At 44.1% G+C, this 25,195-nt stretch overlaps 1 protein-coding gene across 2 annotated transcripts in view; it reads right to left on the minus strand.

Annotated features, from left to right (window-relative positions):
• The window catches only part of MYOM3 (myomesin 3), a 92,254-nt gene that overhangs the window by 47,313 nt on the left and 19,746 nt on the right, over nucleotides 1-25,195 (minus strand). For both annotated transcript variants that reach the window (XM_082244304.1, XM_082244303.1), the window contains 4 exons: nucleotides 20,884-21,058; nucleotides 12,295-12,416; nucleotides 3,009-3,196; nucleotides 1,417-1,543 (listed from right to left, as the gene is read on the minus strand). In XM_082244304.1, coding sequence (XP_082100430.1) covers nucleotides 1,417-1,543; nucleotides 3,009-3,196; nucleotides 12,295-12,416; nucleotides 20,884-21,058 — 612 coding nt within the window. The remainder of the gene's footprint in view (nucleotides 1-1,416; nucleotides 1,544-3,008; nucleotides 3,197-12,294; nucleotides 12,417-20,883; nucleotides 21,059-25,195) is intronic.

Here is a 25,195-nt window from a genome sequence, read left to right on the forward strand (position 1 = left end):
TCCATTGCTCTATTTAGATATTGGAAAACTGTATTTATTGAGAACATTCTTCACTTTTTTTGACATATTATTACATATTGATTATCCATAACTTTTTGACCACAGGTTAAGTGAATAGCATTGATTATCTTGGTACAATGGCATCTGAATGTCTTGGGATATATTAGGCAGCAAATAAAATCGGTAATCACAGTTTGTTGTGTATGGCAGTGGTCCTCAACCCTGGCCTACAGGGCCCACTAACAGGCCAGGTTTGCAAGATAACTGAAATACATCCCAGGTGATATCATTTGCTGCTCAGTGATTGCAGTACTCTAGTCTGCATCTCCCCCAAGGTAATACTTAAAATCTGGCCTGTTAGTGGGCCCTGAGGACCGGAGTTGAGGACTACTGGTGTATGGGACTACGTAGCCACAGGCCAGTCAGGGTGCCTATGATGACCTGTGTCCACAGCCAAAAGTGCCTACAATGGGCTTGTGAGCATCAAAACTGGACCACAGACCAAAGAAAGGTGGCCTGGTCTGACGAATCACATTCTCTTTTACATAATGTGTATGGCTGGGAGTGTGCGCATCACTTACCTGGGGAAGGGATAGCACCAGGAGCTAGTATGAGAAGAAGGCAAGCTGGCAGAGGCAATGTGATGCTTTGATGTTTTGCTGGGAAACATGTGGATGTTACTTAACGTATACCACCTATCAAAATATTGTTGCTGACTAAGTAAATCCCTTTATGGAAACATAATGGCAGTGGGCTCCTTCAGTAGGACAATGTGCCCTGTCACACTACAAAAATGGTTCAAGAATAGTTTGAGGAACATTCCAGCTGTTGACTTGGCCTCCAAATTCTCCAGATCTCAAGCCATTCCAGTATCTGTGGGATGTGCTGGAAAGACAAGTCTGATCCATGGAGACCGCACCTCACAACTTACAGGACTTAAAGGATCTGCTACTAACGGCTTTTGTGCCAGATACCACAGCATACCTTTAGAGTCCTAGAGGAGTCAATGCCTTAATGGGTCAGGGCTGTTTTGTCAGTAAAAGGGGGACCTACTCACTATTAGGTGGGTGGCCATAAAGTTATGGCTGGTCCATGTATGCTATCATAGCAAAAGTGAGAGGAAATTTCTCCAAAATCAATGGAATTCCCATCTTAAAGCATTATGTCCCTCATTGGACACTGTTCCCTTACTCTTGCTCTGGTGACAGCTTGGGGATTTCCACTCACTTTCTGGCCTTATTACAATTGACATCAGAACAAATAGAGGGGTTAATCTTCCTAGCAGGGACACAAATAACAATAGAAATTTGACAGAGGGTCAAAACTTGTTAGAGGCTTAAAAATTGCTTACGTCTTGAGAGACATTAAGCATACATTTTATAACAATCTTTCAAAGTTAACATTTTAATGTATTACCTGGCTCAGGCATCGTCCATTTTTCACATTTAAAAAGATCGCTTGGTTCTGACATCTTTCCAACACCAGCCATATTTATTGCTCGAGCGCGGAACTCATAAAAATGTCCCTCAGTAAGGCCTGTCACCTGTTAGAAATTAAAAAAAATGCTCCCAATCACTCGGCTGATTTTTTTAAAAATAGGGTTTGAAGTGAAAGAAGCACAACATACATACGATAGGAGCAAATTCAGCTGTTTATTTATTTTCAAGGGTTTTTCGGATAGACATATTTTTTTCTAAAGCCTAACAATAACCATAGCAAATGAGTGCCCTAATTTATAACAGGGTGGCTGATATGCCACTCTTTGGGATCATGCATACTGCAGCTCTCAGAGCCGGTTCACATACAGGCGACCCGACTTGCCGGGGCGACCTGTGAAGTCGCGGTGCACAGCGCGCACCGTGACCTCGGAGAGACATGCACGGACTTCATATCATTGAAGTCAATGCAGGTTGCTCCAGGTCGCCCCAAAGCCCCTGGAGCATGGGGCCCGGTAGCAATTGCAACCCCTGCAACCCCTGTAGTTACGCCCCTGCTCCTTATTTAAAAAAAATAATCGATACACATTCATGAAGTTGTTTCTTTTCTGTATTTTCCTACTTCCTTGTATAGTCCTCCATGATATCCTAAACCTCTCCTTTACCCTTCTACTTCTATTTGTTTGGAATGAGCAGTGCATATTAGTTTTGATCATATTAGATCTGTTCTATGCAACACTACAAATCCCTTATGCCTCGTACACACGCATCGATTATTGGCCGGGAATTTTCGGCCAAAGTCCGATCGGCCGATTTTCGGCTTGTTAGTATGATGCTTCCGACAACCGACTCCGACTTTTCGGCTGAAAAAAATCTGGTGTGCAGGCTATAAAATTTTTGTTGGCCGTCAACACAACGGTTGATTTTCCGTCAGTCAGTACAGATTTCGGCAGACAAAAATCTGATGAGCAAGACTGGGCATGCTCAGAGAAGAAAAAACACACGGAAAGTAAACCAGCACATGACATCACTTCTGAGTAGATTGTTGGCCGAGAAAATTCGTGTGCAGTCTAGGCACATTCCATGATTGTTTGTACCTATAGGTAAGCCTATAATAAGGCTTACCTATAGCTACTGTAAATATCTACTAAACATGTACCGTTTAGGAGACATTTACTGTATATGCAGCTGATGATGTCATCGGCGCCTGCGCTTTGAAGGAATGGCCACCTGTGGCGTTTCTTCAGAGTCCTATGCCTTGACCGGCGGGTCCCACGCACACGCGCAGGAGTGACGTCATGCGGCTTTGGCCTGTCACACAGCTGGAGTCGGTCCAGAAGGAAGACAGGTGAAGACAGATGCGGCCTCAAACGGTGACAACGAGGGCTAAGTTTGCAGGTAAGTTTCACATAATGTGCTAGTATGCGATGCCTTTAATTTTGCAGGTCGGAAAAAAAGAAAAAAGCAGTGCTTTACTTCCTCTTTAAGAATACATATTTGCATAGATTTTTTTAAAACCAGAGTTACGTGTCGCTTTAAGGATCAAAATAGTAATTGCCTATGATATCATACCGTATAAACCCTGGAAGGAATTGGTTCACTACTGACATCCCGCCATGACACCTCCATAGAATCATGCTGATCCAGAAAATATCCCAAAATTTCCCTTCCCGCTGTGAATTTAGGAGCCTTCCAACATATGGTCATTTCATCTTTACCACAGTCTAGGAGATCAAAATCATAAGGAGCAGATGGACAATCTAAAAAAGAAAATAATTTTTAGAGTTACTTCTTATAACTTGACATTACGAAGCTGGATTACTTTAAAGATATTAAAGAACAATTCAATGCTCCTATATGACAATCTAAACAAGTAAATCCAGGTACTCCTATATGACAATCTAAACAAGTAAATCCAGGTACTCCTACATGACAATCTAAACAAGTAAATCCAGGTACTCCTACATGACAGTCTAAACAAGTAAATCCAGGTACTCCTACATGACTGTCTAAACAAGTAAATTCAGGTACTCCTATATGACAATCTAAACAAGTAAATCCAGGTACTCCTACATGACAGTCTAAACAAGGCACACATTTAACCCTTTGATCGCCCCTGGTGTTAACCCCTTCCCTATCACTGTCAGTACAGTAACAGTGCACATTTTTTAGCACTGATTACTGTAGTGATGTCACTGGTCCCCCCAAAAGTGTCAGTTAGGTGTCCGATCTGTCTACCGCAATTTCGCAGTCCCGCTAAAAAATTGCTGATCGCTGCCATTACTAGTAAAAAAAAGAAATAAATAAAAATCTTTCCCCTAGTTTGTAGACGCGATGACTTTTGCTGGAACCAATCAATACACACTTATTGGGATTTTTTTTTTTTACCAAAAATATGTAATAATAGATTTGTTTTGGGGAATGTTTTATAGCAGAAAGTATAAAATATAGTTTTTTTTTCAGAATTGTCGCTATTTTTTTGTTTATAGCGCAAACAATAAAAATCGCAGAGGTGATCAAATACCACAAAAAAAAAAGGTCTATTTGTGAGAAAAAAAGGACATCAATTTTATTTGGGTACAGCGTCACACGACCGCGCAATTATCTGATAAAATAGCGCAGTGCCATATCGCAAAAATACGGTCATTAAGGTGGTAAAACCTTCCGGTCCCTAAGTGGTTAAATACATACCCTGTAGGGCTCACACCTATATTCAATTGGTTGCCTGATTGTCTCCATACTGACACATAGAGATTTGCATGATAAAAACAACAATAACAGTGTGTACAAACAATTAATTTCAACATGTCAAAAAGCACAAATAAGAATAAAAAAAGAAAAAGAAAAAAGAAGAAAAACGAAAATGAAAAAAATTATTTTTTAAATAAACGAGATACGGGGAAACAAAGCCCCTGCATCTCACACTGGTATTTGACAAACCCTTAAGGCCCCATGCACACAGGGCGTCATAAAAAACGAGCTGCAAAGCTATTTTTGATGCCAGGAAAAAGCAGCGTTTTGCATTGGCTTCATAGCGCGTTTAGGCGCGTTGGGGCGTGTCGGCGCTAACCAGCGTTTTTAAATAAACACAACCCTCTTCTATTTGTGACCAATCACATTTTTCATTTTTCACATTTTAAAAACCGCTTGACGCTGCTAAAAGCCTGATATACAGCGTTAAGCCGCGTTTAGGCACGTTTAGCAGCGTTGGGCGTTTTTACAGCTTCACGCTGCAGCTCCAGAATGCACTGGTCCTGTTTTTTTTTTTGCAGCCTAAAAACGCCTATGCCACATGGAGCTCCTAAAAGCCTGTGTGTGCATGAGGCCATAGAATAACACGGAGGGGCGTAATGCAAAAAAAAAACGCCTGACGCTCCTAACAGCAGCTGCAAAAACGTCCTTTGTGCATGGGGACTTAGAGAGAAAATGTACATGTAATAATATGCATAAACTGAAATAGAGTATAATGTATTATATAAAAACTTAAAATACTTTTATATAAGTGACAAAGGGGTGACCGGATACTAGGTATATAGGCACAAATATTGACCAATATACAGTGTGACCAGCCTCTATCAAGGAAGTGCCACACATATTATCAATCAATGTGCAGAGAAAATAAGAGAAAATTAAAAGCTCTATTGCCCAGGTAAAGTGCCAAAAAGATGATATCTCAAATTACATAAGGTTTATGCAGTTCGATACTAAAAAATGGATTAACAAATGTGTGTGAAAGAAGTGAGAATAATTATAAAAGAATAATTATAATATAGCACTGCCCCCGCGGGGACTGCTGGATACTCCCCTGGTTACCAACACACGGTTATAAGCAGATACAGATCCTGGCTGTATCCTTCCTTGCTCCTGTTGGCTCTTCCCAGAAATTAACAGTCTAGGGGTGTTGGTTTTTTGTTTTTTATTGGTAATTGGGATAGTAGAACGGAATAGTGGGATACTCCAACTGAACTATTCACATAGATGAGGACTTCTATCTTTAGAACTTCTTTCATGATCAGAAACAGCCAAGCTGTTAATCCACACTGCCACAAGTGTGAATGGGGTTAAGTCTCTTGCTCTCTAACAAGCTGACTTGGTGAACCTTATCTTATCTTCAGGATACTCTCCCTAGCATCCCTTTTCAGCTGAGACCTGTCCACTGACTGTCCTAGGAGCAGGGGTGGCCCCCCTCAGGTCAGGCCCCTTGACACAAGTTCTTGTACTCACGATACTGCAGAAACAGGACCTCTAGTGTCTCCCCTCTCAGTCAGCTTTCCTGGACCTCTGGGTTCAGCTCCTCTCAGCCGCTCCCCTGGCCCTCAGGAGGACCTCCTGCGACCGCATGGCACCTCTACAGAGGAGGAGGCAGCCAGCCCCCTCCCCACATCTGCTCCTGGCTTTTATACAGTATCCCAGCATGCTCTGAGGCGACCTGCCCTCTGCCAATCATCAGGACTGTATCAAAAGCCAATGCACCCATTCGTCAGGTTTCCTTCCGCTGTCCAACATGCCTCCTTATTGTACCAGTGCAAAATACTCTCTAGACTGAATAAATTGCATACTGAGCACAATGAGCAGATCCCACTAACTGAACCTACTCTCTGGTAGGCAGAGAACAATATAGATTTACCTGCAGCCCCTCTGGTAAGCAGACAGAGAGCTCAAAACTATACTTTCTCACTAGCACCTACCTAGGAGGGTACTACAATAAATATAAATCCTATAAGTCATATAGATTTGGATAGAAGAAAAACAACAAAATATCTATCCTTCACAAATATGAATAAAATCAACAAAGTCATTGCTAAAAAAAATACTTCTTGACACCCCTATATATTGTAACAACCAAAACGGCATTGCTCAATCGACTTGTGAGTGTATATAAATAAATTATCAAAATCAAAGAACAATCCAGATTGCTATTAAATATAGGGGAGAATTTACTGACCTAGACCCTAATAGACACAAATGGTTGCTAAATACCCCCACATACACAATCTCAAGAACATACAACGCAGGAGAAAAACTGGTACAACTTGTGGACCTCTAATCTTATGAAGGGGGTACAAATGAAGAACTACTCGTAGTAGGGCGTGATGTCCTATTCATTGTTTAAATGGTGAGGGATCCTAGTCATTAAAGAAGAAAATCCAAAACACCATCACAGGAAGTTACATTAGGTTGAAGTCACTGGCAGGATCAACGGGTATTAGTGGGACTTTGTAAGGGGGCGAACAAAAAACTGTAAGCGCATATAAACTTATAGTTAGGCGCTGCAGCAAATATTTTTTAATGGAAGGGTACCGTCCTATTTTAATATACGGTACTTTGTACTGTCCTACTCATATGTAATTTTTGTGTTGTATTTAACTGCAACAGGTTATTGTAGTATGCTGACATCTAGTAGCAGTTTTGGGCTTGTTTACTATGTGATTTGATTTCTCCCTCTTTCCTCCCTCCTGTTTAGTGCTAGTTAGCTCAGTGCTAGCTAGGCCTACCCTGTTTCTTCCATGTTCCATCAGTCAGTGTTAGTACTTTGCAGAGACAGGGCTTAGGAAAGTTACTATCTTATTCCACTTTACTGAAAAAAACATCCTCTGTACTGCAATTAGCTAGAGTAAAGTTGAATTGGATTCAGCTTCTGTATCTAATTGAAGAGTATAGCTGCCTGTGGATGGTGCAAACTCAGCAGGTGACCATACCGTCTGGACATACTGGGTCCAAGGCGGCATGGCTTTTCATAAAGCGGCATTTTAAACAGAATATACTACTGTATATGCCACCAAGGTCAATACATTCTGCTTTTATATTTAAACATAAAATAATTTGTTAACTACTTCACTACTATTGCATGTCTAAGAAGGTGGTGGACGTTCATTTGTAATGTGCTCAGGCAGCTGGTGTGCCCGATAATGTCTGTGCTCTGAGCCGCCATCGGACAGCTCAGATTATAGGCTCAGTGTACAGAGCTAACACAAGCGGCCAATCACAGCATTCACAATTGTAAACTTCCTATCACAATGGAAGAAGGAGAGGAAGTAGTAATTAATAAATGAAGCTTGCATGAATGAAGGATCAGCGCAGATTCAATGGTGAGGAGTCTTAACAAATATTTTTTTTTTAACCCTTTCACCCCCTCCTCTCTTGCACATCTCATCTTCATCCTGCCTCTCTATGGGACTTGTATATTATCACTTCATTATTATTCCTTTATACTGCACATCAACCCCTTCATCTCCTACAGTATGTGACCTGTACATTAACCCCTTCGCCTCCTCCTCCCTTTGTTGTTAAAGTAAACCTGACATGAGTCACTGACACTGAACAAGTATGCATCAGGAAATTCAGAAGTCCTTATCCACATACTTGTTCAGGTCACTGAAGCAAATGAATTAGCATGGCAGGCAGGTATCCATGACAGCCGGCATGTCTTCCTTATGGCATGTTTTCACTAAAAGTATTTTTATGGCACTAAAGGATCTAATATTTATGACATGTACATGGTGTAATAAAGATTTAAGGGCTAAGTATAGCTTCCTGTGTATTGTTTTACTGACTTTATCATCCACTCATGAGTCTATTTAATTGCAATCAAGTAATTTAAAAAATCATTAAAAAGCAGAAAACAAGTAAATATGGATATCCCTCCTGATTCGTTTTTTTACTTCCTTGATAAAACTTTACTTTCCTCTAAAATCCCCCTAACAATGCATGGTATATCATATACTATTGGCAGATCCACGCTTGGTGTTATTTACTGGAGAGCTCCATGGAATGCTTAACACAAAAATACTAATATTACTAAGCTAATCTGTATAATATGCATGATTCCGTTAATAACAAATGGAAATACATTTTATAGGTTAACCCATAGCTAATCATACCTGAATCAACAGAAGGCTTCTGCTTAATACTATATTAAAGTTGATTATGTTCTTATAAAAAGAACAAACATGCCATACCTACCTGCTCTGTGCAGTCATTTTGCACAGAGCAGCCCCGATCCTCTTTTTCTTCGATTGATCCCCCGCTGGCGCTCCAGGCTCCTCCTCTTTATCGGGTGCCCCCATGGAAAGCCGCTTTCCCTGGGGGCACACGTGCGGGCTCGCTCCCAAGTCCTGCTGATGCATGCATTGACACAGACAGTGGGACTTGGCCCTGCAACCCGTGTCACAGGGTTTGATTGACAGCAGCGGGAACCAAGCTCATACATATCGCTGGACCAGATCGGGCTCAGGGAAGAAAAAGGGTGGGTCTGGGGGGAACTGCAGCACAGAAGGTTTTTCACCTTAAAGTGGAGTTCCACTCGAAAGTGGAATTTTTATCTGTCTTCTCCCTGCCTCTGGTGCCACATTTGGAACTTTTCGAGGGGGGGGGGGGGGAGACTGGGTACCTGTTTTTGACAGGTACCTTGTCCGCACTTCCGTTGGACCCCACCACGGCGATCAACATCAGCAGTCCTGCACCCCTCCTCCTTCCCCTGCTTTCTGGCCAGTAACTGAGCGCAGCACGCTTTGCGCATGCACAGTAGGGACCCAGCTGTGAAGGGTTCCCTTACTGGCAATGGTGGCGGTAGCATCCGACAGCCGATGGAAACATTGGCTGCGGTGCCGACATCGCTGGATTCCAGGACAGGTAAGTGCCCTAATATTAAAAGTCAGGAGCTACAGTATGTGTAGCTGCTGACTTTAAAATTTTGGAGGGGGAGGCCAGAACACCGCTTTTTTAATTGCATAGAATGCATTAAACAAACTAAATCCCCATTTTTATTTATGGATTGTCTCCATATTTGATAGTCATTTCTTTTGCATGTGTGCGCTATTCTTTTTTAATATACATGTTGCTTGGTCCATAGCTGCACCGGCTTTAGATATACATGTTCATGGTTTGCTCCCCCAATTTTTTGCTTGTTTATTATGTTTTCGGTCTGACCAGACTTCTGAGGTTGAGCATCCCATCTCTCCCACACACACCTGTACTCTATTGGTGTCCACTATCAAGTAGATATAGGAGGAGTCCCCTGTAGTGCATTAGCACATCTTTCCCAGAAAGGAGTGTTGTCTCCAAGGGTTGGAGAGGCTGGATTCACCCCTTTTTTATGGATAGTGTAGGACCCACTGATAATGGGGTACTTTGACGCAGTGGTGGGCTTGAGCACGATATGGCCATATGGTGGGACTAAATCCCCATTTTTATTTATGGATTGTCTCCATATTTGATAGTCATTTCTTTTGCATGTGTGCGCTATTCTTTTTTAATATACATGTTGCTTGGTCCATAGCTGCACTGGCTTTAGATATACATGTTCAGGGTTTGCTCCCCCAATTTTCTGCTTGTTTAGAATGCATTAAAGTGGAGTTCCGGCCTATTTTGCAACTTTAGTGATTCCTGGAGTGCTCGCTATGCTGTTCAACAATTGGGCATTTTCAATTTTTTTTTGGGGATCCCTTACCTTATTTTCAGGGCATTTTTGATTATACTTCCTCCTTCTCCCCCTTCTGTGGCCACGGCCACCAACATCACTTCCGCCTTTGCATTGCATCCTGGGAGCTGTTTGTCATCACTCCCAGGAGGCTGGAATCAGGAAGAACTCCCAGAACACTCCCTAGAATCAGGAAGAACTCCCACAACACTCCCTGGAATCAGGAAGAAGGACACAGCAGATTACACTGCGGCTTCAGATGCCCACATCCAAGATGGTCACGCCCAGACAGCATTTCTAAAATCCAATACTGTACACCTTGTAAGTATGAGAATAGCGGTTCTGTAAAGGGCGATGGATTAGTATTATAGGGGTATTTTTAGTTAACCTCCCCCCGTCCGCGCTACAGCCTATATACGGCTGCAGCGCGGACTCGAATTTTCGGGAGGCCGTTTTTAAACGGCCTCCCAGTGACACGCCCCCAGCGCGCTCCCGCGAGCGCGCTGCGGGGAAAATCTGTGTCGGCCGTGTCCCTTGGACACGGCCGATCACAGATCGTGGTGAATGGCCAATCACAGCGGCCATTCACCACGTGATCTGGCCGTCCAATGAGCGATGATCTCATATGTAAACATATGAGATCATCTCTCATCGCCGGCGCTCCTTCCTCACACGGAGCCTGCAGTGTGAGGAAGGAGGGGGAGCCGACAGCCGCTGGGGACACAGCAATGTAATCAGGGCTCTGATCACCAGTGCCCTGATTACACAAGGTAAAAAACACACACACAGTGCCCCCCCATCAGTGCCCACAGTGCCCGCCATCAGTGCCCCCCATCAATGCCCACAATCAGTGCCCATAGTGCTGCTAGTCAGTGCCCATCAGTGCCTGCTCATCTAGGCACTGATGAGCACTGACTGGCAGCACTATGGGCACTGAGTGTGGGCACTGATGGTGCTGCCCATCAGTGCCGCTCATCAGTGCCACCCGTCAGTGTCCAGTGCCATCCGCCAGTGCCCATCAGTGCCGCCTATCAGTGCCCATCAGTGCCGCCTCTCAGTGCCCAGCAGTGCCACCTGTCAGTGCCCAGCAGTGCCACCTCTCAGTGCCCAGCAGTGCCGCCTCTCAGTGCCCAGCAGTGCCGCCTATCAGTGCTCATCAGTGCCGCCTCTCAGTGCTGCCTCTCAGTGCCGCCTCTCAGTGCTCATCAGTGCGGCATATTAGTACCTCCTCATCAGTGCCCATAAGTGCCACCTCATCAGTGCCCATAAGTGCCACCTCATCAGTGCCCATCAGTGCAGCCTATCAGTGCCCATCAGTGCCGCCTCATCAGCGCACATCAGTGAAGGAGAAAAATTTATTTTCAAAATTTACTCGCAGAAAATAAGAAAAACTTTTTTTTTTTTTCAAAATTTTTTGTCTTTATTCTTTTTTTTTGTAAAAAATAAAAAACCCAGAGATGATTACATACCACCAAAAGAAAGCTCTATTTGTGTGAAAAAAATGATAAAAATTTCATATGGGTACAGTGTAGCACGACCGCGCAATTGTCATTCAAAGTGTGACAGCGCTGAAAGCTGAAAATTGGCCTGGATGGGAAGGGTGTTTAAGTGCACAGAAGGCAAGTGGTTAAAAAAGGTATTTGAGGCCGGAACTCCGCTTTAAGGTGAAAAACCTTGAGGCTTTAGAACCACTTTAATTGCCGGTTCACACATATGCGATGTGGGATCCTGCGAATCCACTGCGGGTTCTCGCATCGCATTCAAATTGCAGGCAGTTCATACTGCCATATGTGAATTGCTGGGGATGTCAATACAAAGTTAATGACACCCCCAGATCAGTTCGCATATCAAAGTGCGGACTGTCAGTTCGGACATGAATCTTATCGCATAGGTGAGAACCACCATGCGATCTGAGTCTGGTGCGGACCCAAAAAAGGGTCCTGTGTGTGTTCTGTTCAAATCTGATGTGAATTCAGCTATACAATCTGTATGGCTGAATTCACATCGCACAGACATCGCATGTGATTTTCAGAGCAGTGCGCTCCGAATCACATGCGATGTCTGTCATCGCTACAGTGTGAACCGGAACTAAACATACCTCCCAACTTTTTGAGATGGGAACGAGGGACACCTATTAGCAGAAGTATGTAGGCACAGGACACGCCCCCTTAAAGAAGAATTATACAAAAAAAAATTCATTAGTTAAACCCACAAGTGCTTGTTTTTTTCTTTTTTTTTAACCACTAGCTTTTGAAATTTAAAAATGAAGCAGTTTAGAAATTTAAGGAAATGTTTAGCACTGGGAAACACTTTTTGAAGGATAAAAAGTGCATTTTATATACAACGTTACAGATCAGTCCAAAATGAGGGACAAATAAGTCAGAAAGAGGGACAGAGGGACTTTGTTCCAAATCAGGGACAGTTGGGAGCTATACTCACAAATGGCCTCATTTATATTCAGAGGGTTTGATACAGGTGACCGTTCACTCAGTCCGACTTCATTTACTGCTCTTACACAGAACTCGTAGTCTTTCCCAGTCTGCAACTCAGGAACAGTAAACCTGAATAGAAAAAAGATTAACAATTAAGGAATATTGTAAACCTGAAGGTATTGATAGCCATGAGATGATCTCTACGCAGTTAGAATGATTTCAGCAAGATGGAATAATGATTATTCTGTACACAGGCATGTTTTAGACTTGGTTGATGCCTCCAGTTGCCTATTTTTGGAGGAAGATTATAGTGGCTTGGTTGGATTATGCTGCCATGGTGCTTCAGCATTTACAGCAACCTTTTTTCCTCAAAATAAAAGGGGACTGCTATAAGAATCACTGCTAGTATCAGTGCTGGGACAAGGTCATCAAGCGCCCAAGGCAAATATGCCAAACTGTGCCCCCTCCTTACCTTAGGCTGCATTCACATGTCAGCTTATAATCACGGGCAGAACCGCCGCGGTTCCGACCGCGATTCGGAGATTTATTGCAAATCGCGGGACGCCTAGCGTTGCCCATTGATTTGCAATAGCCCCCCAAACTCCGAGCGATGTTGCCGCGATTTACGCCCGCCGAATCGCGGCAACATCGCGCAAACAAAATCGCGGGACGCAATACGCTCCAAAAAAGTACAAGAGCTTCTTTGGAGCGTATTGCGTCCCGCGATTTTGTTTGCACGATGTTGCCGCGATTCGGCGGGCGTAAATCGCGGCAACATCGCTCGGCGTTTGGGGGGCTATTGCAAATCAACGGGCAATGCTAGGCGTCCCGCGATTTGCAATAAATCTCCGAATCGCGGGCGGAACCGCGGCGGTTCTGCCCGCGATTATAAGCTGACATGTGAATGCAGCCTTAGGGTCAGGGCACCCCCCATCCCTGCAATAACCCAATGCGCCCAGGGCAGCCGCCCCTCCTGTCCTGCATGGACAAAAGCTCCATTAGCACTAGATTGTACCTTACACCTCTGAGACTGCACGCCATTTTCCCATCCACTTTATCTGCCTGTTTTAGAGGATGTTCCTCTCAAGGCTCATTTACCCATATTTTTTGGAATTGTGAGAAAATCTCTTTCATTTGGCTTCAGTTAGAAATCTTTGCATCGGAAATATCAGATAACAATATCTCATTTTCTCTCCCTAACTGTCATCTTTTTTTTTTTTGTAAATTCGTTTATTTAAACAGAAATAAGGCATATTACAAGTCACCAGATAAAGACAGTGAGCATCAACAGTACAATAGCAGGAAACATAGCTCTCGGGCAACACAGACAGCATGTAATAACAGGATAACATCACAGTGGAACTTGGGGGCGCATAACCCTCAACACTGAAATACGAGCATTTCGACCCCCCGAAACCCAGCACATAAAGAAATATGGTACCAAGTGTATAACCAGGAGCCTAAGGGCCACAGTGGGGCAAACCCCCGACACCACCGGCATCCAACACATGGCCGGTATCAGGCGCGCGGGGGGTCGCCCCCCAACGGACTCCAAATCGCTCCCCAGGGGGCTGGGGGGGATTGACATCAGTACGTCCGACCGGGAGCAAGATGTGGATTCAACAGATAACTAGAGAAATATGCCTGCAAGAGTAAACCAGAAAGAGAAAAAGAGAAAAGAAAAAAAAAAAATATAGGAGGGACAGCAAGAAGAGGGATAAGGAGAGGAAAAGAGAGGGGTAAGGGAGAGGGGTAGGGGGGGGGGGGTGGTGATGGACCGCGCGGCCCAGTAGCACCCACAATATGAGAGCCTTAAAGCAGCAGATCACGGTATTCCGTAGAAAGTGCAAATTCGTGCCAGTAGAACCAGCGTTTCGTAAATTTCTCTCTGGTTCCCCTCTCCGTCGCCATCAGATCTTCCATTTTATTAATGCATTTGACTTTATTCAGCCACATGGCCACGGTCGGGGGCTGGGTCTGCTTCCAAAGGGGGGGTATGCAACTCTTCGCTGCCGTGAACAATAACGGCAAGATGGAATTCCGATAAGACGCCCTCGGAAACTCGTGATGGTGGAGCAGGAAAAGCGCAGGGTCCAGCGTCAAAGAGTGGTCCGTGAATTTTTGGGCAATGAGGCGTACCGAGGCCCAGAATGGCTGCACCCATTCACATGACCAAAAAATGTGGAGGTACGTCCCCTGCTCCTTCCCACACCTCCAGCACGTGTCAACACTGGTCTGGAACATCCGACTCCGGGGTATAGTGCCATCTAGTCAGACATTTGTAACCTACCTCCTGATAACGAGAGCAGATCGAAGTTTTGTATGCGAAAAACAGTAGGCGTTCAACCTGTGGATCGGTGAAGGACAGACCAAGATCCCGCTCCCAACGCCCTATATAGGGAGGTCAAAATGGCGCCTCCGGGGTGACCAGAGTCCTGTACAGGAGGGAGATAGTGTGTCGTAAAGGAGACGGAACAGAGCAGAGTTCTTCAAAGTAGGTGAGACGTCTGGTGAACAGGGGCGCCGCCGGCAAAGACTGCAAAAAATTTGAAAGTTGGACCTGCTGCCAGAAGGTCAGCTCAGAGAAGGTGGCATCAGAATGGAGGCGAGACCTAGTGATCCAGGACCCGTCCCGCACAAAGTGGCGGGCTTGACCGTGTCCCGCATCCCTTAGGGATTGAAATCCCTGTTGGTCCACCCCCGGTGGAAAGTCAGGGCTGTCAACCACCGGGAGAAGGAGGGATGGCAGGGCAGCCAGTGTGCCCCCGTGGCACAGTCGCCTCCCCACCCGCAAGGTGGGGCCAATGGTCGGGTGTTCAGACAGTTCCCTCTGGACAGCCGAGGGAGTCCACAGAGAGGCCTCGGGCGGGATCCCCACCGAGCCCCGCTCTAATCGTACCCACTGCTTCAGGGGGCCATGGCGGTACCAGTCCAGAATACAAGATAAGTGACACGCCTCATAATAGGCTACGGCATCCGGCAGAGCCATGCCGCCGCTCAATTTAGGCATACGCAGGACACGTAATGCCAACCTCGGGGAGCCCCTACGCCACAGAAACTCCCGGAACAATCGATTAACCTTCCGAAGAAAGGAGGCCGGGACGGCCACCAGGACAGCCTGGAACACATAATAGGTGGGGCATCACGTTCATTTTTATTATTTTGCAATGCCCGAACCATGAAAAACGGCCCCCGTGCCAGTCATCAAAATCTTTCTTAATACGTGTCAGCAAAGGTGGGAAGTTGCAGACAAAAGCTCTGTCCGGTGAGTGAGGTAGAGAAATCCCCAGATAGCGAATATGGGACGACCCCCACCTAAAGGGGAAGTCCGCCCGGAGAAGAGCGGAGAGAGCGGGCGAAATTGCCACCGCTAGGGCTTCAGACTTAGTCTGATTTATTTTATAGAACGAAAGGGATTCATAAATGCGGAACTCCTTCAGTAAATTGGGCAAAGAGGTCAGAGGTGTCGTAAGAAAGAAGAGGAGGTCATCCGCGTACGCCGCCACCTTAGGGGAAAGCATCGGGGAGACCGATACCCCAGAAATATCAGCATTAGCCCTTACCGTGCGCAGGAAAGGCTCGAGGGTTAAAACGAAGATCAGGGAGAGTGGGCAACCCTGTCGGGTCCCATTGGAGATTACCAGGGGGTCAGATAGGGGACCATTTACCCTCACTCTCGCCGAAGGGGCTGAGTATATAGCTCGAACCCAGGACATAAGCCGCTCCCCCGCTCCAACGTGCTCCATTGTAGCCAAGAGGAATTCCCAGTTCACCCGATCAAAGTCGTGATTCGGCGGGTATTGGCAAGGTGCACCAGGTCAAGCGCTTTGGTGGTATTGTCACGGGCTTCCCGGGAAGCGACAAAGCCCACCAAGAGGCCAAGATCTTAGTAAAGAGCTTCAGGTCGACGTTTAGGAGCGAGATAGGCCTGTAGCTGGCGCAGACCAGGGGATCTTTACCTTCCTTCGCGAGAACCGCAATGTGCACCCAACTGTCATCTTTTTACCCCTATCACAAACCTATCTATACCACAAACTAGACTAATTCATACAATATCTGTAGCAATACAATGGTTGATCGCTACACACTGGAAATCAGCTTCTTTTCCTACCCTCCAAATTAAAGCAAGATTAAACTCTATTTATCTTATGGAAAAAAATCTTTCACACCATCTATAATTCTACGCAATTCCATACGAACAAATGGAATCCATGGGTTGCACACTCAGAACTTCTTTTTCAATCTACTGATGCTAGAGATACAAGTACATATACTCAACTTTATGTATCCTCCCTGAATGTTTATAAACACGTTTATATGTTTTATTCAAAGTACAACTTCATTGATACAGTTTTGAATTGGTGATTTCTTAGGCCCCTTTCACACTGTGGAGTCCATTTTTCTCAGTGGTGGATCGATCCGCCGATCCCCCACTGGGCACACGGATGGCAGCTGTGTCTACGCGTTGTGTGGGGGAATCGGTCCTCTATGGGGGAATCGGATGGGAATGGACCGTTTGTCCGTTCTCATCCAATCCCATCCGATCCAATCCGCTGGACGGATGGAAAATAGGGTTTCCATCCATCCAGATTTAACAGATCGGATCGGATGTCAGCGAACATGTCTCCGCTTGCATCCGATGCCCCATAGAGATACATGGGGCATCCATCCAGATCCACCAAAAAAACCTACAGGCGGATCTGAACGGTCCGCCTGTGTGAAAGGGGCCTTATATTTAATTCTATCTCCTCTTACCCAACCTTAGATCACAATGCCTTATTGTAAAAAAAAAAAAAAGAGAAAATAAGGAAACCTTTTTTGTAAACCATATGTGATACCAATGTCTGTAATAACAATATGTCAATCTCTTTTGTACCACCATAATATTTTTTCAATAAAAGTTTGTATACAAAAAAAAAGTGTACATTAGCATTCTGTATATCCACGTACAGCTAGCATACAGCCAATCTTTACCGTGGTTGGATTTATGCTGTTACTGTCTCTCTCGGGCACGGAAATACATCCACAATCTTTGTTGCATACCTACAAGCGTCCTTTTTCATGAGGTCTAAGCCCCCGTTCACATTGACTGCGGCTTTGAAATTGTGTGACTTCATCTGAAATTGCATGATTTCAAAGACGCATCTCAGTCTGACTTTGGGTGCGACTTTGAAGACATCTGTGCAACTTCATGCACAGATGTCTATTCAACTCGCCAAAAGTAGTGCATGTACTACGTATTCAAATCGGTGAGGCACTGCAAAGTAGGTTGATTTCAACAGTGCCATTGCTGGCAATAGGATGCAGCTTGTCATGCGATTTGACCTGCATGACAGTAGGCTCCAATGTGAATGGTGGCTAAATCTGAAATTTCTTTTTTCAGTCTTGGTTCGAGTGGTGAGCAGTTTTTCTTGTTGTCTGTGTCCCCGTCAGGGGGATTAACCCTGTCTGTTTTTCCAGATGACTAAAACAGGAACAGAAGGGAATGTCTTCCGTGTGTGGGAGTGTGGGAGGGAAGGGAAACCTTTCAAATAGGGCACAGGTGGCAAAAAGAAAAAAAAAACTGATGGGTTTTAGTTTTTTTTTTTTAACACTCTCTATTTTTTAAAAATGTTGTCTTTAGATATAATTTAGGTTTCTTCTATCCTGCATCTGACTTTCTGTTTGACTTTCCTATTGAATGTCAGCTATTCCACAGGTCTGATTTAACTGTAGTAAAATGGTGCATTCTCACAATGTTTGTGAGTTATATGCAGGGCTTTTTTTCAGCGGGAACGCGGGGGAACGCAGTTCCGGCACCTCCAGTCTGAATGTATGCAATGGCAAAGGTGTGCTGGGGTCAGTAGGGTGAGCTGAATGGCCTATTGATGCTGGCTGCTGTGGGATCTATTGTTGCTGGGGTGAATCTATTGTTGCTGGAGGGCATTTTGTTGTGTCATGGGGGGGGGGGGGGGCTATTGTTGCAGTAAAGGATTTATTGCTTGAGGGAACTATTGTTGGGGGGATCTATTGTTGCTGATTCCAGGGGATCTATGTTACTGCTTTTCTAGTTATCATTAAAAAATTCTATACAAATTACCTAGAACCACAACATGATACTTGGTTTTGTGTTCTCTAAAAGGGGGGGGGGGGTACTGGGAGGTGGGTAGGGGGTGAAACCAAAGGACAGTGCTCGGAGGTGGGTAGGGGGTGGAGACAAGGAGTGACTCAGAAGAGGGGAGTACCTGCACCTATTCACAGGGAAAAAGAGCCCTGGTTATATGGAATAGTGTACTGGCTATGGTAAATTATATTGATATTACATTTTCTCCCAAGTTCTTAGACTCATTTTGTAAGATTAGAACATTTAGAGATAAATGTGTAGGAAATAACATAGAGACTCCACATAGGGATGTATTACACAGGGGCGTAACTACAGGGGTTGCAGGGGTTGCAATCGCTACCGGGCCCCATGCTCCAGGGGGCCCGGTAGCAAACCAGTGGGTGAACTTCTAGGATCTCAAAGGTCACACTTGCGACCGGGCCCTGGCATTTCACCACTGTGGGGAGGCCCCAAGATTGCAGGAAGGGGGCCCACTGCAGAACTTGTGAAAGGATCCTGATGCGGGACCATAATAAAAGGCCATGCAATGAGATTAAAGAGCCCCAGGATTAGTGGGAAAACCCCGGGCTTGAAGGGAAGGGCCCCGGCCAGGGGTCTGGGGGGCCCTTCATGGTTTCTTGCATCGGGGCCCTGAAGGTTCTAGTTACGCCTCTGGTATTACACTACGTCTACTAAAGCTTCTGCATGTTTTTTAGTATATGGCAATACTCTAGTTGAATATTACTCACAGTATTTTGCAATTATGTCTTTTGCAAGAGCAATGTTTAGTTGTAATCTTTATAGATAAGAATCAACCTTCTGTGCTTAATAAAGAGTTATGCTGACATTTCACCTGTCTAGCCATCTAGTAATGTCTAATGTTTGATGGACGCAATCTATACACGTTAGGCATACAGTAACTGTATGTGCAAGACACCCATAGCTATGTCACTTCTATCTTAAAGGCAAGCTCTCTACTTTTAATAGAATGTTAGCACTGAAATACACTATTATTAAAGTAGTCCATGTAAACATGCCTGCACTTTATATACATTATTTTCATTAAAATACTTATCTTGCCTGAGTAATTTATCACGTAGTCCATGATCATGAATCATGGTCTATGATTGAAACAAAGGAAAACTGAAGTCTATACAAGAAATATTCAAAAGGTAGGTACTACCTGCACATTGCACGCTCAATCAGAGTTTTTTATGTTACAAACATCCAATGTTTTCGGATCCCATATGCTAGCTACTTCATCAATCATCACTGCCGCTATCGTCTGAAAAAGAAGCTAGTATGTGGGCTCCACATTGTTGCATGTTTGAGACTAAATAAAAGCCCTGATTCAGCATGCAATGCACTGGTAATATGAGCTTTTAAAGAGGCTGTAAACCCACTCTTATAACTTGTACCTATGGGTAAGCCTTTAATAAGACTTACCTATAGGTACTGTAAATATCTCCTAAACTTGCACTGTTTAGGAGATATTTACATTTCATGCAGCCGATGACGTCGTTGTCACCCGTGCCGTTCCTTCAGAGCCTTGTGCCGTGAACAAGTGCGGGAGTGATGTCATCGTGCCTCCAGCCAATCAGATGGCCGAAGGACGCAAACCAGGAAGCAGTACGGCCAAACATGTCGGTCGTGTAACCGGTGAGCGGGCGGCACTGTGGGGGCTTTGTTGTAAGGTAAGGATTTCATAATGAGCTAGTATGCGATGCATACTAGTTCATATGCCTTTGTCTTTCAGTTTTTTTCCGGAGGTTTTCAACCTCTTTAAATCAGGTACTAGTGGCTTTGAAGCACTATAGCACACATTTCTACCAGGCTTTAAGACATTTGGAGTGCACCACATTCCCTTTTTGCTTATTCACACATACTGTGATCACAATGCCTTGACATACTAAGGTTGATTTAGTAAAGACAAATAGGCGGTTCACTTTGCAATACAATTTTCACTTTACAGAAGAATTGTCTCTTTGCTTTGTAAATGAGGTGAAGCTCGGCTGACTTCCATCATCAAAATACTGTATGTATGAACCTAATGTTTCCCTGCACATTATTAGGTTTTTTTTGCAAAGTGAATTTTTACCACTTGAATATTTCCATGTTCACTAAGCTAAGAGAACATTTTCCGCACAGAGTGAAAATTCACTTGCTGGCGAACAGCCTATTTACCTTTAGTAAATCAACCTCACTTAAGCTGGCCTCACATTATACAATTTTCTGTCCAATGTCCTTACCTTTAACCATGTAGTACAAAGGCCTGCCTAATTGGATACAATTGAAAGTGTTGTTCAATTTTGACCTCATATTATATGTTTTTTTGGTAACAGAAAATTGTGCAAACAAATTGAACATGTATGGCCAGCCTTACACAGAGGATTGTAGCACGAAACACGTCAGAGTATTCTCACCACTGTATGTGTGTTATTGAATATACCTCCCATTCCTCTAATTGCACTTGTAGACTTTTTTCAATTCATATATAGCTTTAAAATCCCTTACCTTGTAGACTGCAGGGGCTTGTTGTTTACTGGTTGCCAGTCCTCTTCACCTAACATTCGACTGTAAAGGTAATAGCCAAGAATCTCTGGAATAGCTTCAACCTTACCCCACTGCACTAAGGCAGATGTCTTTGTATCTCTGAGTGCTAAAACGTGTTCAGGTGCTGGAGGAAGAGCTGCAATGGAAAATATTTCAACTTACTTATTTAAAAAAATCCAATAGTCAAGCACAACCCCAGAGAAAGTTTGGACAGAGTGGGGAAGGATCATCACCTTTGTCAGGTTTTGATTATTATCATTATTGTTTCCCTGTTCCCTGTAGAGGAGATTTCTCCTCACTTCCTGTTCCAATGACAATGGTCACCAGGAAATAAGTCACTGGACCAAGATGTGAAGAGAAATTGTCCATGTGTCAAGAAGAGGAAGTGAGGGGAAGTCTCCACAGTGAGCACACAGCACCCTCACCGATCATCTTCTATCTTAAAGGATAAGTTCACCATTTGGAACATGTTACATGTTCCACCCGTATTAAGGGTGGAACATGTAACATGTTCAAGCAGCTGAAGCCTTCCCCCCCTCCCTGTGACAGCGAGCAGGGGGTCTTCTTCCCACGCCCACTGTCACTATTTGAAAATAACGTACCTGTCAGACTCCACCCACATAGCTGTGTCATTCATAGTTTCCTGTGACTGCATGAACTACAACTACTGTCATCCATTGTGGCTGATGGCGTGTAATTCTGAATGGATGGCAAGGTCGCTGATGAGCAGCCTCGTAGTTGGCTCACAAGCCCTGCAGCTTGTAAACAGTCTTGCAGCTTGTCTGCAGGTGTCTGAAATTGAACCCCTGATACATTGATCATGGGTTCAATGCTTTCCAGGCTCCTTAGGGAAAAAATAAGAAATGCACATTTTTTTCCTGCAAAAATATGTGCATTTATTATTTTTTCGCTAAAGGTTTAACTTATCCTTTAAACAATGACAAAACTCTTGGGCTTGAGTTCCACATTCTAAGCTTTACTTTAGTATACAGATAATCCTAAAGAAGTGTTATAGAAAATTGAAATATCATTTGAACATATTTTTATCAAGCTATTTCATTTGTATGCAGAAAGGTAAATATTATTACACATAGAATGTGTTTAAAGACCTATAGATAAATTGTCTAAGCTAAGCTATTACAGCTAAAAAAGCACTGCACAGATACAGCATTCTGAACTTGGTATGTATGGAAACATACACATACCTTTGCTGAAACTAAGCCAAGTAGACCCGTTATTGGGAAATATTTTTATGACCTTGTCCAGAGTCAACCAGTCAAATAATATTAATCAATTAATTTATTTATTTATTTCAGGTACTTATATAGCGCTGTCAATTTACACAGCACTTTACATATACATTGTACATTCACATCAGTCCCTACCCTCAAGGAGCGTACAATCTAAGGTCCCTAACTCACATACATACATACATAGTAGGGCCAATTTTTTTTTATACAGGATCCAATTAACCTACCAGCATGTCTTTGGAGTGTAGGAGGAAACCGGAGTACCCGGAGGAAACCCACACAGGCACAGGGATATTAATAATTTAGATTATTTTTTTTATTTTTTACACTGTTGCTTTCAATTTATTTATTTTTTATCACTTTTATGGCTGTCACAAGGAATGTAAACATTCCTGCGACAGCAATAGGCACGTGACAGGTACTCTTTATGGAGGGATCCGGGATCTAGAAGACCCCAAATCCCTCCTTTTCACTTGAAAGAATTCAAAACGCCAAGATCTGTGTTTTTGAATACTTTCGATTTCTCCAAACTGATGTCTTTAGGATGCCAGTAAACCAGAAATGATGTCATGATGTTGACATGGGTTACCATATCGGAGACCTGATCAAAGCAGATTCCGGTTTTCTGTGTGACGGGAGAGCCTGGACGAGCAGCGGAAAGCGGCGGGAGGGGGGCATCCCCTCTCACTGCTTGTAATAACAATCGAGCGGCTGCTTAGCCGCATTGGTTGTTATTAAAAGAGAGCTAACTGTCGGCTCTGAAAAACAGCTCTAAAATAACTGTACTGGGGTAATGCCTGCAGCAGCAGGCATCCCTCCAGTACAACCACTTAAAGCCAGATGACGTACAGGTACGTTATTTAGTGGCAAGTGGTTAAATGATAGGGAAAGAATATCAACCAATAAACCAGAAAAAACACGATACAAATGTTATAAATCGAGTTGCTGTTCAGTGAGTAGAATAAGTATTTGATCCCCAAGCAAAACATGATTTAGTACTTGGTGGAGAAACCCTTGTTGGCAAACACAGAGGTAAGACGTTTCTTGTAACTAGTTACCAGATTTGCACACATCTCAGGAGGGATTTTAGTCCATTCTTCCTTACAGTTCTTCTCTAAAGCCTTTCTTGGCTATCACTTGGCAACTCGAAGTTTCAGCTCCCTCCAAAAAATTTTCTATAGGATTAAGGTCAGGAGACTGGCTAGGCTACTCCATGACCTTAATGTGCTTCTACTTGAGCCACTCCTTTGTTGCCTTGGCGGTATGTTTTGGGTCATTGTCATGCTGGAAGACCCATCTACGACCCATCAGCAGTGTTCTGTGACTGATGGAAGAAGGTTCACATCCAAGATTTTACAATACATGGCCCCACCCACTGACCCCTCAATGTGGCAAAGTCGGTCTGTACCTTCGTGCTTGACTGTAGGGATGGTGTTCTTAGGTCATAGTCGGCATTTTTCTTCCTCCAAACACTGCGAGTCAAGTTCATGCCAAGGAGCTTAATTTTGGTCTCATCTGACCACAGCACTTTCTCACAATCCATCTTTGAATCATTTAGATGTTCATTGACAAACATCAGACAGGCCTGTACATGTGCCTTTTTTAGGCCTGGGACCTTGCAGGCGCTGCAGGATTTCAATCCGTGGTGGTGTATTGTGTTACCAATGGTTTGTTTGGTGACTGTGGTCCCAACTGCCTTGAGATTATTCACAAGCTCCTCCCATGTAGTTCTGGGCTGATCCCTCACTTTTCTCATGATCATCCTTACCCCATGAGGCGAAATCTTGCATGGAGCTCCAAACCGAGGGCGATTGATGTTTTTTTGTATTTCTTCCATTTACGATTAATCGCTCCAACAGTTGTCTCCTTTTCACCAAGCTTCTTGCTGATGGTCTTGTAGCCCATTCCAGCCTTGTGCAGGTCTTTGGTCTAACCCATGATGTTGAGGTTTGAATGGAAGAAAGAGATTCTGTAGACAGGTGTCGTTTAGAGCCCCTTCTTAAAATGAGGCGACTATTCTGTGTACCACATGGGCACATACTCTAGCCAGTCTGTGCGAACCAGAAATTATGGTTGATTGGTAGGGGATCAAATCAGGGGCGTAACTACAGGGGTTGCAGGGGTTGCAATTGCTACCGGGCCCCATGCTCCAGGGGGCCCGGTAGCAAACCAGTGGGTGAACTTCCAGGATCTCAAAGGTCACACTTGCGACCGGGCCCTGGCATTGCACCACTGTGGGGAGGCCCCAAGATTGCAGGAAGGGGGACCACTGCAGAACTTGTGAAAGTATCCTGCTGCGGGACCATAATAAAAGGCCATGCAACGAGAGTAAAGAGCCCCAGGATTAGTGGGAAGAGCCCCGGGCTTGAAGGGAAGGGCCCCGGCCAGAGGACTGGGGGGCCCTTCATGGTTTCTTGCATCGGGGCCCTGAAGGTTCTAGTTACGCCTCTGGATCAAATACTTATTTTACTCACTGAACTGAAACTCAGTTATAACTTTTGTATTGTGATGTTTCTGGATTTTTGGTTAATATATAATTTAAAATACACCTATGATAAAAATTATAGACCTTCATTTCTTTGTAAGTGGGTAAACTTACAAAATCTGCAGGGATCAAATAATTATTTTCCCCACTGTATGTCCTTAAAGCTGAACTCCAGGCAAATAGCTAATTACAAAAATGAAATGCAAATAAAGGAGCAGTTGTAACTGCCAAAGAGTTTATAATAATGTCCATCCAGTTATGAAATTTGTTACTGCCCTGTCTGGCAGGGTAGGACACCTGATTTTTTCCCTACTTCAGTTCAGGAACATTTTTAGGTCTTGTCTCTCCCCACCCTGTGACAGAACAGTGAAAGGAGAAGAATTAGGCATGAGCGCATCTCTCTATCGCTCTGCACCTCCTCCTATTAGCAAATTCCATGCACTGCAGAACAACTGATCGGCTCCTTGAGCTTCTCCTCTCTTCCCCCCGTCTTCTGTACAGGCACTGCCAATACCAAGCCAAATTCAAATACCTACTT

Source organism: Pelophylax lessonae (assembly GCF_965119305.1).
Source record: "Pelophylax lessonae genome assembly, chromosome: 2".
NCBI classification, from domain to species: Eukaryota; Metazoa; Chordata; class Amphibia; order Anura; family Ranidae; genus Pelophylax; species Pelophylax lessonae.